The 13,003-nt window shown below is 41.2% G+C and overlaps 1 protein-coding gene across 1 annotated transcript in view; it reads right to left on the reverse strand.

Annotated features, from left to right (window-relative positions):
* dlg5a (discs, large homolog 5a (Drosophila)) overlaps window positions 1–13,003 on the reverse strand; it is a 69,343-nt gene that overhangs the window by 35,358 nt on the left and 20,982 nt on the right. Inside the window, 2 exon segments of the mRNA XM_014215443.2 lie at window positions 1,720–1,897; window positions 9,501–9,569. Coding sequence (XP_014070918.2) covers window positions 1,720–1,897; window positions 9,501–9,569 — 247 coding nt within the window.

Consider the following 13,003-nt stretch of genomic DNA (forward strand, 5'->3'; position numbering starts at 1 on the left):
ATTGGAAAAGCATTTCTCATGAAGCTGATTGGCATTCTCTGGAGAGAATGCCAAGAGTGTGCAAAGCTGTCATCAAGGCAAAGGGTGGCTACTTTGAAAAATATCAAATGTTTTGATTTGTTTAACACTTGTTGTGGATAGGGGGCAGTATTTGCACGGCCGGATAAAAAAACATACCCGATTTAATCTGGTTACTACTCCTGCCCAGTAACTAGAATATGCATATAATTAGTAGATTTGGAGAGAAAACTCTAAAGTTTCTAAAACTGTTTCAATGGTGTCTGAGTATAACAGGACTCATATGGCAGTCAAAACCCTGAGACAAATCCTAACAGGAAATGGAAATCTGATGTGTGGAATCACTTCAAACCTTTGCCATTGAAACACACAGGGACTTAATCATTTAGCACTTCCTAAGGCTTCCACTAGATGTCAACAGTCTTTACAAAGTGGTTTGAGTCTTCTATGGTAGAAGCTGACCCAAAGAGAGGCTTGGGAAGTTGGTCACAGGGGGAGGGCTATTACTACTATGACGCGGGCGCCCATGGGAAACCTTTTGTTCCGAAACGTTTAGTAAAACAATGCAATCGTCCGCCTTGAATATTATTGAAGCTCTGGTTGAAAAAGGCCCTAAAGATTTATGTTATACAACGTTTGAACGAACGTAAATATATATTTTTTGCACATTCGTGACGACAAGCTTCAGTACATTATGAGTAGCCTTCGGAACGCGCTAACAAGAAGGAACTATTGGGACATAAATTATTAACTTTTTCGAACAAAACTACATTTGTTGTGGACCTGGGATTCCTGGAAGATAATCAAAGGTAAGGGAATATTTACAATAGAATTTTTGATTTTAGATGGTTCCAAGATGGCGCTAACATGTATCGCCTAGCCTATTTTTCTGAGCATACCACGTCGTTTATTGCAAAGTGTGATTTCCCAGTAAAGTTATTTTTAATCTATAATTCTTTGAATGACAATATTACATTTTAACAATGTTTTCGAATAGTAATTTTGTAAATTGTAGTGCTGATTCACCGGAAACATTTGAGGGAAAATATTTTCTGAACGTCACGCGCCGATGTAAAATGCTGTTTTTATATATAAATATGAACTTTATCGAACAAAAAAATGCATGTATTGTGTAACATGATGTCCTAGGAGTGTCATCTGATGAAGATTGTCAAAGGTTAGTGCTGCATTTAGCTGTGTTTTGGGTATTTGTGATGCATCTAGTTGCTTTGAAAATGGCAGTGTGATTTTTTTTGGCAGGGTACTCTCCTAACATAATCTAATGTTTTGCTTTTGCTGTAAAGCCTTTTTGAAACCGGACAACGTGGTTCGATTCAGGAGAGGTGTATCTATAAAATGGTGTAAAATAGTCTTATGTTTGAGAAATTGAAGTTATAGCATTTATGAGGTATTTCTATTTCGCGCGACGCGATTCCACTGGCTGTTGACTAGGGTAGGGGTTCCCAGACAGGTTAATGATTAGCTGGAATGTATTTTCGGTCTATGTGTAAATCTTTTATTTTGACTACTTGTTGCATGGAGACATTGGTGTATAGTACAGTATGAAGACGATCTACTCTACTTATGTCAAGATGTTGTATTTGACTACTTACTGCATTAATACATTAATGTACAGAATAAAGACATTTCACTCTGCCCTCTCCTCAGTTATGTGGTAAGGGGGAAGGGGGTTGTCTGTACCTGCAGTCGTCGAAGGTGGTGCCAGGCGATGCCAGAGCCAAGCGCTTGCGGAGCTCGTCCCTCTCACGGGTCACCTGACGCAGCTGGAACAGGATGGTGTCCAGGTTGTCACCGGCTGGCCGGTTGTAGTTGACAGCCGGGGGCGGGGACGAGGCTGAGCCGTTACCGGGGGGTGAACCTGCAACAGTGAGTATGTCACCAGGAGCAAGAGCAGCTCACTGCCACAGGAATACACGGGACAGGAAGGAGAGGAAGACGCTTACATCACAATATAAACACACAAGGGTATATCCATTTATAAGCTCAGTCCGTTGTATTAGAGGTGATTCTAACTGGACATGATGGTTGATCTGGTTCTCCTGTGTCTCATTCTGGGGAATAGAGTTCTACTACAGGTGCAGGCCTGCCACAGCTGACATCTGACTTGAGTTACAAAGGTTGGCTACTTAAACAAGAATCTGACCTTTATAACAATATTTAGTTGACAGTGTATTATTCAGGTTAGAGGTCGACCGATTAATCGGAATGGCCTATTAATTAGGGCCGACTTCAAGTTTTCATAACAATGTGTAATCTGTATTTTTGGACACCGATTTGCCGATTATTATTTTTTATACACCTTTATTTAACTAGGCAAGTCAGTTAAGAACACATTCTTATTTTCAATGACGGCCTAGGAACGGTGGGTTATCTGCCTTGTTCAAGGGCAGAACGACAGATTTTTACCTTGTTAGTACAACGCTCTAACTACCTGCCTTACATTGCACTCCCCGAGGAGCCTGCGTGGCAGGCTGACTACCTGTTACGCGAGGGCAGCAAGAAGCCAAGGTAAGTTGCAAGCTAGCATTAAACTTATCTTATAAAAAACTATCAATCTTAACATAATCACTAGTTAACTACACATGGTTGATGATATTACTAGTTTATCTAGCATGTCCTGCGTTGCATATAATTGATGCAGTGCCTGTTAATTTCCCATCGAATCACAGCCTACTTCGCCAAATGGGTGATGATTTAGCACTGTCGTTGCACCTAACCATAAACATCAATGCCTTTCTTTAAAATCAATACACAAGTAAATATTTTTAAACCTGCATATTTAGTTAATATTGCCTGCTAACATGAATTTCCTTTAACTAGGGAAATTGTGTCACTCTCTTGCGTTCCATGCAAGCAGTCTGGGTATATGCAGCATTTTGGGCCGCCTGGCTCGTTGCGAACTGTGTGAAGTCCATTTATTCCTAACAAAGACCGTAATTAATTTGCCAGAATTGTACATAATTATGACATAACATTGAAGGTTGTAACAGCAATATTTAGACTTAGGGATGCCACCCGTTAGATAAAATACGGAACGGTTCCGTATTTCAATGAAATAATAAACGTTTTGTTTTCTAAATGATAGTTCCCGGATTCGACCATATTAAATGACCAAAGGCTCGTATTTCTGTGTGTTATGTTATAATTAAGTCTATGATTTGATATTTGATAGAGCAGTCAGACTGAGCGATGGTAGGCAGCAGCAGGCTCGTAAGCATTCATTCAAACAGCACTTTCGTGCGTTTTCCCAGCAGCTCTTCGCAATTCTTCAAGCATTGAGCTGTTTATAACTTCAAGCCTATCAACTCCCGAGATTAGGCTGGTGTAACCGATGTGAAATGGCTAGCTAGTTAGCGGGGTGCGCGCTAATAGCGTTTCAATCAGTGACGTCACTCACTCTGAGACTTGGAGTAGTTGTTCCCCTTGCTCTGCAAGGGCCGCGGCTTTTGTGGAACGATGGGTAACGATGCTTTGAGGGTGGCTGTTGTCGAATGTGTTCCTGGTTCGAGCCCAGGTAGGGGCGAGGAGAGGGACGGAAGCTATACTGTTACACTGGCAATACTAAAGTGCCTATAAGAACATCGTCAAAGGTATATGAAATACAAATGGTATAGAGAGAGAAATAGTCCTATAATTCCTATAATAACTACAACCTAAAACTTCTTACCTGGGAATATTGAAGTCTCATGTTAAAAGAAACCACCAGCTTTCATATGTTCTCATGTTCTGAGCAAGGAACTTAAACGTTAGCTTTCTTACATGGCACATATTGCACTTTTACTTTCTTCTCCAACACTTTGTTTTTGCATTATTTAAACCAAATTGAACATGTTTCATTATTTAGTTGAGGCTAAATTGATTTTATTGATGTATTATATTAAGTTAAAATAAGTGTTCATTCAGTATTGTTGTAATTGTCATTATTACAAATACATTAAAAAAAAATTGGTGTCGGCGCTGAAAAGTCATAATCGGGCGACCTCTAATTCAGGTTAGGCACACAAATCCCAAGTTAGGACTTTAGCTTACAAACAGGAAAGAGTAATCTCACTTGAACCTCATGCAACTTGAAGTCAACTTCTATTGAATACTATATTATGTTGGGTTTAAGTGTAATATTTCTGAAAAACGCAGTTTCCATCACCAGTAGACAGGGACAGTAAATTATGATTGAATGCATTACAGAAAACACTGGACTTTGACAAAAACTGTAGAGCATTACAATGCTCTTTGCTCACATAAGGTCTAAAGTGGTTTAGGCCTTGTCCAAGACATTAACAAATTCACTACCCAAAAGTTACTGCTTTAGAACAGCGGTTGTCTGATATGAAATTCCTCTAATCTTTTCCATGACAATCTTTTCAACATTTCCCAAGATACTCTCAGATTCACATGGAAACAATACTGGTCATCTCAGACAGGAAAATGAAAACGTGCCCAGAGTAAACTGCCTGGTACTCAGACCCAGAAGGTAGGATATGCATATTATTAGTCGATTTGGATAGAAAACACTGAAGTTCCTAAAACGGTTTGAATGATGTCTGTGAGTATAACAGAACTCATATGGCAGGCGAAAAATCCAACCAGGAAGTGGGAAATCTGAGGCTTGTAGTTGTTGAAGTGTATTTCTAATCAATTTGTAGTGTTTACGGGGTCATGTTGCACTTCCTAAGGCTTCCACTAGAGGTCAACAGTCTTTAGAATGTTGTTTCAGGCTTTTACTGTGAACAGATAGCCAACAAGAGCTTCTGGAAACAGGTGTCCCAGGATAAGGCACGAGTTCAGTCACACGTTGAGGCTTGGGAGCGAGCTGACTTCATATTCATTCCTAAAGACAACGGAATCGTCTGGTTGGAATTTTATTTAAGTTTTAAGTTAAAAACAACCTAAAGATTGATGCTATACATCGTTTGACATGATTCTACAAACTGTGGTATAACTTTGACTTTTCGTCTGCAGTTAGCAAGCGCGCGCCTGGAATATTGAACCTAACACGCGAACAAAATGGAGGTATTTGGACAAAGATGAAGTTTATCGAACAAAACAAACATTTATTGTTGAACTGGGATTCCTGGGAGTGCATTCTGATGAAGATCAAAGGTAAGTGAATATTTATAATACTAGATCTGAGTTTGGTTGAGTCCAAGATGACAGGTTTCTGCTTGGCTTGTGGTTGATGGCTGAGCGCCGTACTCAGATTATTGCAAACGTGTGCTTTCGCCGTGAAGCTTTTTTGAAATCTGACACTGCGGTTGCATTAAGGAGACGTTTATCTATAATTCTTTCATTAACCTCTCTAGGGTAGGGGGCAGTATTTTCACATCCGGATAAAAAACGTACCCGATTTAATCTCGTTATTACTACTGCCCAGAAACTAGAATATGCATATACTTGTTTGATTTGGATAGAAAACACCCTAAAGCTTCTAAAACAGTTTGAATGGTGTCTGTGAGTATAACAGAACTCATATGGCAGGCCAAAACCTGAGAAGATTCTGTACAGGAAGTGCCCTCTCTGACCATTTCTTGGCCTTCTACACTCTATTGAAAACAAAGGATCTCTGCTGTAACGTGACACTTTCTAAGGCTCCCATAGGCTCTCAGAAGGCGCCAGAACGTTGAATGATGACTCTGCTGTCCCTGGCTGAAAAACAGTAGCGCATTTGGATAGTGGTCGATCTGAGAACAATGAGACGGGCGCGCGCGTACACGTGAAGAGTCCATTTTAGATTTTGAGTCTTTGAACGGAAAGGTCGTCTCCCGGTCGGAATATTGTCGCTTTTTTACAAGAAAAATCGCATAAAAATTGATTTTAAACAGCGTTTGACATGCTTCGAAGTACAGTAATGGAATATTTGGAATGTTTTTGTCACGATGCGCGTCACCGTTCGGATAGTGTCTTGAACGCAAGAACAAAACAGAGGATATTTGAACATAACTATGGATTATTTTTAACCAAAACAACATTTGTGGATGAAGTAGAAGTCCTGGGAGTGCATTCTGACGATGAACAGCAAAGGTAATCCAATTTTTCTTATAGTAAATCTGAGTTTGGTGAGTACCAAACTTGGTGGGTGTCAAAATAGCTAGCCCGTGATGGCGAGCTATCTACTCAGAATATTGCAAAATGTGCTTTTGCCGAAAAGCTATTTTAAAATCGGACACCGCGATTGCATAAAGGAGTTCTGTATCTATAATTCTTAAAATAATTGTTATGTTTTTTGTGAACGTTTATCGTGAGTAATTTAGTAAATTCATCGGAAGTTTGCGGTGGGTATGCTAGTTCTGAACGTCACATGCTAATGTAAAAAGCTGGTTTTTGATATAAATATGAACTTGATTGAACAAAACATGCATGTATTGTATAACATAATGTCCTAGGATTGTCATCTGATGAAGATCATCGAAGGTTAGTGCTGCATTTAGCTGTGGTTTTGGTTTTTGTGACATATGCTAGCTTGAAAAATGGGTGTCTGATTATTTCTGGCTGGGTACTCTGCTGACATAATCTAATGTTTTGCTTTCGTTGTAAAGCCTTTTTGAAATCGGACAGTGTGGTTAGATTAACGAGAGTCTTGTCTTTAAAATGGTGTAAAATAGTCATATGTTTGAGAAATTGAAGTAATAGCATTTCTAAGGTATTTGAATATCGTGCCACGGGATTCCACTGGCTGTTGAGTAAGTGGGACGATTTCGTCCCACATACCCTAGAGAGGTTAACTGTTGAATATTTTATCAACGTTTATGATGAGTATTTCTGTAAATTGATGTGGCTCTCTGCAAAATCACCAGAAGTTTGTGGCAAAACATTTTCTGAACATCACGCGCCAATCTAAAATGGATTTGGATATAAATATGAACTTTATCAAACAAAACATGCATGCATTGTGTAACATTGAGTCCTGGGAGTGTCAACTGATGAAGATCGTCAAAGGTAAGTGATTAATTCTAGCTGTATTTCTGGTTTTTGTGACACCTCTCCTTACTTGGAAAATGGCTGTTTGGCTTTTCTTGTTTAGGTGATGTCCTAACATAATCTAATGTTTTGCTTTCGCCGTCAAGTCTTTTTGAAATCGGACACTGTGGTTAGATTAACGAGAATCTTATCTTTAAAATGATGTATAATACTTGTATGTGTGAGAAATATGAATTATGAGATTTTCGTTTTTTGAATTTGGCGCTGTGCTATTTCACTGGCTGTTGTCAAATCGATCCCGCTAACGGGATTCGCGTGTTAAGGGGTCACTAAGAGGTTAACTCTTTAGGGGGCAGCATTGGGAAGTTTGGATGAAAAGCGTGCCCAGAGTAAACTGCCCGTTACTCAGGCCCAGAAGCTAGAATATGCATATAATTAGTAGATTTGGATAGAGAACACTCTAAAGTTTCTGAAACTGTTAAAATAATGTCTGAGTATAACAGAACTCATATGGCAGGCAAAAACCTGAGAAAATTCCAACCAGGAAGTGGGAATTCTGAGGTTTGTAGTTTAAGTGAATGCCTATCAAATATCCAGTGTCTGTGGGGTCAGATTGCACTTCCTAAGGCTTCCACTAGATGTCAACAGTCCTTAGAAGTTGTTTCAGGCATCTATTGTGAAAGGGGAGCGAATAAGAGCACTCTAAGCAGATGGCCCAGGTGAAAGCCTTTAGTTTAGTCATACGCGAGCCCCTTTACTTTCTAATGAAAACAGTATTGTCCGGTTGAAACATTATTTATGATAAAAACACCCTAAGAATTGATCAGAAACATCGTTTGACATGTTTCTACAAACTCAAATGGAACTTTTTTGACTTTGTCTAGACTTTGTGCATTTGGATTACGGGACTAAACGTGAACAAAAAGGAGGTATTTGGACATAAAGATGAACTTTATCGAACATTTATTGTCTAACATGGAGACCTGGGAGTGCCATCAGATGAAGATCAAAGGTAAGTGATTAATTTTAATGCTATTTCTGACTTTTGTGACACCTCTCCTTGGTTGGAAAATGGCTGTATGGTTTTTGTGGCTAGGCGCTGATCTAACATAATCGCATGGTGTGCTTTCACCGTAAAGACTGTTTTGAAATCGGACACAGCGGCTGGATTAACAAGAAGTGTATCTTTAATCGTATGTATAACACTTGTATCTTATATCAATGTTTATGATGAGTATTTCTGTAATTTGATGTGAATCTGCATTTTCACCGGATGTTTGTTTGAGACAATGCATTTCTGAACATAACACGCCAATTTCAAATGACGTTTTTGGACATAAAGATGAACTTTATCGAACAAAACAAACATTTATTGTCTAACATGGAGTCCTGGGAGTGCTACCAGATGAAGATCAAAAGTTTGTGATGAATTTTAATGCTATTTCTGACTTTTGTGACACGTCTCCTTCTTTGGAAAATGGCTGTATGGTTTTTTGTGGCTAGGCGCTGACCTAACATAATCGCATGGTGTGCTTTCACCGTAAAGCCTTTTTGAAATCGGACACTGTGGTTGGATTAAAGAGAAGTTTCTTTAAAATGGTGTATAATACTTGTATGTTTGAGGAACTTTAATTATGAGATTTCTGTTTGAATTTGGCGCCCTGCAATTTCACTGGCTGTAGGCCAGGTGTTCCGCTAGCGGAACGCCCTTCCCAGAAAGGTTAACCAACGCATTTGTGCAGTCATTCAAAAAGAGTAAGAAAGGTCTTTGTAAGTAATTGAGTAGAAGATGAATATTCAAATCAAATTTTATTTCTCACAAGCGCGTGTAGACCTTACCGTGAAATGCTTACTTACTACTGAAATTAATAATTTCATTCTAGCCATGTTCCCTTAGCCACGGTTATAAAATGTCTGCCATGCTCGGGGCCCAATACTTTAAAAACAGCTACCTTTCTTTGTGTCTCTTCCTTGCGACCACTTATGTGAAATTATTGGATCTCCCCTTTCACAAGCCTCCTCCTCCCCACTCTTCCCAGAACAGAAACAGTAGGAGCGGGCCTGTCAGGGAGGCCAACAGACAGGCAGCAGACCCCCTCTCTCTCTACCTCCCTCCCGCTTTCCTAGAACAGAAACAGAAGGAGCGGGCCAGGCCAACAGACAGACCGACAGGCAGGGAGGGAGGAACTCAGAGGATCCTTGGCACCAGGTTGGGCCCTTAAGGGTTTATGTAACAGCCAGTGACGTACTGGCTGTTACATTTGGACCACTGTCAAGCTCTGGTAGCAAGAGTGAGTAATTGAGTGTGCATGTTAAGGAGGTAGCATGGTGAACTAAACTCATGGACGAGAGAAAGGAGAGAGATTGGCCAGGTGGGCTGCCGTAGGGTGCATTGGCAAGCACTAATGCGTCTTTAGTGAAAGATGTTTTATTGGACTAGTGAGGTTATTCTGGTATAAACAAAGCTGCACTGAGAGGCATTGAGACTACCGAAATCATGACTTGGATTACACACACACACACGCACGCCTTGGCCTCATACTTACCGACACTGCTTAGGGAACTGCTACTCTCAGAGTCTGAGGGCATGGTGGAGAGAACACTGTATGTAGAGCCTGCAGAGCGAGTGATATGGGGAAGAAGAGACAACATCAGTAATCAGTAAAAAAGAAAATCCTGAAATTATATGCGCTTATCCTTCAAGTCCTTGAAATGATTGGTTTGCCAATCGATGATGAATTAGTGTAACTTGAGCTTCATAACACAATACAAATCTGCATGAAATATATTGAAAAATACACCACATACACACAAAAGTATGTGGATTAGTGAAATTAGTGGATTCAGCTATTTCAGCCACACCCATTGCTGACAGGTGTATAAAATCAAGGACACATCCATGCAATCTGTATAGACAAACACTGGCAGTAGAATGGCCCGAACTGAAGAGCTAAGTGACTTTCAACGTGGCACCCTCAATGGATGCCACCTTTCCAACAGGTCAGTTCGTCAAATTTCTGGCCTGCTAGAGCTGCCCCGGTCAACTGTAAGTGCAGAACGGGGACGCCGAGTGCTGGCCTGCACAGAAGCCCTGACCTGAACCCCATCGAACATCTTTGGGATGAATTGGAACGCCGACTGGGAGCCAGGCCTAATCGGCCAACATCAGTCCCCGACGTCACTAATGCTCTTGTAGCTGAACGGAAGTCCCTGCAGCAATGTTCCAACATCTAGTAGAAAGCCTTCCCAGAAGATTGGAGGCTGTTATAGCAGCAAGGGGGGGGGGAGAGACACTAACTCCATATTAATGCCCATGATTTTGGAATGAGATGGTCGACAAGCACGTGTCCACATACCTTCGGTCATGCATTATACATATATTTTCTCCTGTATTTCTGGAATCCTAGTTCTTAACTCAGGATTCCTCTTTATTCATGTCCCTTCTCCATGCACCTAGTACATTGCTTTGATGTATCTTCCCCGTATGTCCCTGCTAGACAAGCAGAGTGTAACGTGGTTAGAATGTGATTTTCTCCTTTCTAAGTTAAGCAGCACATGGAGACGGGACTCAGGACAATGATGCCCTATTTGCATAGTGCTGCACACTGCTAAGCCCAGGGATATTCCATGTCGAGGAGGGGGGGGGGGGGGGATATAGTATGTGTCATTCTGCTGCACATCACAGTTCTAGCTGCAGTAGCAAATGGACTGCCTTTTCCAAAGGGCCACATAAACATATCATGGGTATAACCCTTTGTGGAGTTGTAGAGTTCTTAGAATGTCGTCATTTTCAGTGTCCCACTTTGGGATTTTTACAGTTCAGGAAATATTGAATTAGCAGGCATTGTTGATGTCGTCTATAAGAATAAGTTAAAAGGTTTGCCATAGAACAGCATATATAGACAAAGTTTAGTGCTCTTAGTGTTAAGAAGTCAAACAGATATACAATAGCTGGTTCTAAATAGCCTAATAGCTATATTGCGATCAACTAGGATGTGTCTGTCACATCAAGCCGCTATAAGACTGCAATTAGTTTGTCCTCTAAAAACCCAGTCATGACGCACACCAAGGGGAGAGATAACGTCAAGAGGTCATCGATCAAATCCCACTATCCCAGATGTCCATCAGTGTCCTTCCCACCCTGCTGTGTCAGCTAAAGTCCTTACAACACCAACCCTGCAGCTCAGGTTCTCTCCCTCACTGAGATTCTCAGTGTACATACATATATATATATAGCGAGTGAGAAAGCGGAATAGAGAGAAAAGAGAGAAATAAAAATGGTGGTAGAAGAGAAGAGACTCGCTTTTAATCTGTTCTGACACTCCCTGAAGCTCTGTGCTCACTGCTCTCTCTGCTGCTGCTGCTCTCCACTGTGGAACACATTCAGAGCAGCTTGACATGAGAACCAGGCAGAGCCTACTACACCTCTGCTGCACACTGAAGGCAGGCAGGCAGCTCCTACACTCGTTACACACATTCTCCCAGCTTACATTTAAAAAGTAGTGGGCTACAACTTTCTAAACTTGTGTCAGATATTGAAGACCAGTGTGAAGTGAAGTTAAAAAAAAATATATATATAACACAAGAACTCCTGCTCCTCAGTTAGCAGATAATCCATCATCTTACATGGAAGTCTGAGGCCATTTGCCAGAAATATATATTTTTTTACCAATGCAACAAATCAAAGTTCATTATAGGGCTAGGGATTAAACAGGGCTGGGAGATGTGATTTGAAAAAGCCAGCCCCAGGACACCAAAATAGAGACTCTCAGTTATTTGTCTCCTCTGGGACCAGCATGTCATGCCACATTGCTTAGACCAAAATCACTTCGGTGTAATAATCATCACTGCTCAGTACAGATTTAATTTGTCCAAAACGCTAGCGGCTGGCCTCTCCTATGCTGTTCCCACTTCAACAGATATAGATGGTATAACATACAATATGGACATTGAGAAAGAGCATAGAAATGAACTAAATTCTGAATACTGTGTGTAGTGGCAACAGTATACACTAAGTCTCTTTTAGCAGGTCAATGATGCAGAATAGATATTGAATGGCAGTAGGCCATCTAGTGGTGAAGGGGTCAGCAGCGATAGACCTCTCCAACAGGCCATTTATCAACAATAGCAATTAGACTTCAGCCCTTTTCAGCCGGGCCGTTCATTTGTAAACAAGCTGACAGCATCAATAAATAGTACATGAATTAGAGCTGCAAAAGATCTAGTGGTCGGCACTTAGGCTGCAGACAGTCCAATTCTCTGCCCTTCTATACTGAAGTGTGCACGCGCCATGAGGGGGGGTGTGAGTAAATGGACACTTTGGGAAGAAGTGTGGGGAATCAGAATGCAACCCGAAGTGTGCACACGTTCACCAAAATCCAATGCTTTTAAATCACTGAGGGTGAGTGAGCAAAGCACACTTTAGGAAGAATTCTGAATGCGACCTTGGAGAATACACCTTATGCCAGTCAGTGTCAATCCTTGAGCGATGCAATGTGACATCCAGGTCCCATTCCTACAGATAAGGGATGTGACAAATGGAAAATGTAGCTTAATGTTAACAGCAATTATTTGATCGGTTTTCCATTTCAATGAGAAAAATCGCCTTCCGAGTGGCGCAGCGGTCTTGGGCACTGCATTGCAGTGTCGCAGCATAAATACAGCCTGGGGTTCAATCCCAGGCTGTGATATTACCGGCTGTGACCGGGAGTCCCATAGGGAGGCGCACAATTGGGCCAGCGTCGTCCAGGTTAAGGGAGGGTTTACTTAGCTCATCGCGCTCTAGCGACTTCTTGTGGCGGGCTGAGTGCCTGCAGTCTGACTTCGGTCGTCAGTTGAACGGTGTTTCCTTTGACACATTGGTGCAGCTGGCTTCCGGGTTAAGCTGGCGTGTGTTAAGAAGAGCAGCTTGGCAGATCATGTGTCGGAGGATGAGACAAGATCGTAATCACGAAATTGGGGAGAAAAAGGGGGTAAAAATAAATTCTCTCTCTACTAGTCATATAGCCTTGAAAGCGCATCAGCTACGGCATGTTTGTTTAAATGCCGA

The sequence above is a fragment of the Salmo salar genome, chromosome ssa01, assembly GCF_905237065.1.
Source record: "Salmo salar chromosome ssa01, Ssal_v3.1, whole genome shotgun sequence".
NCBI lineage: Eukaryota > Metazoa > Chordata > Actinopteri > Salmoniformes > Salmonidae > Salmo > Salmo salar.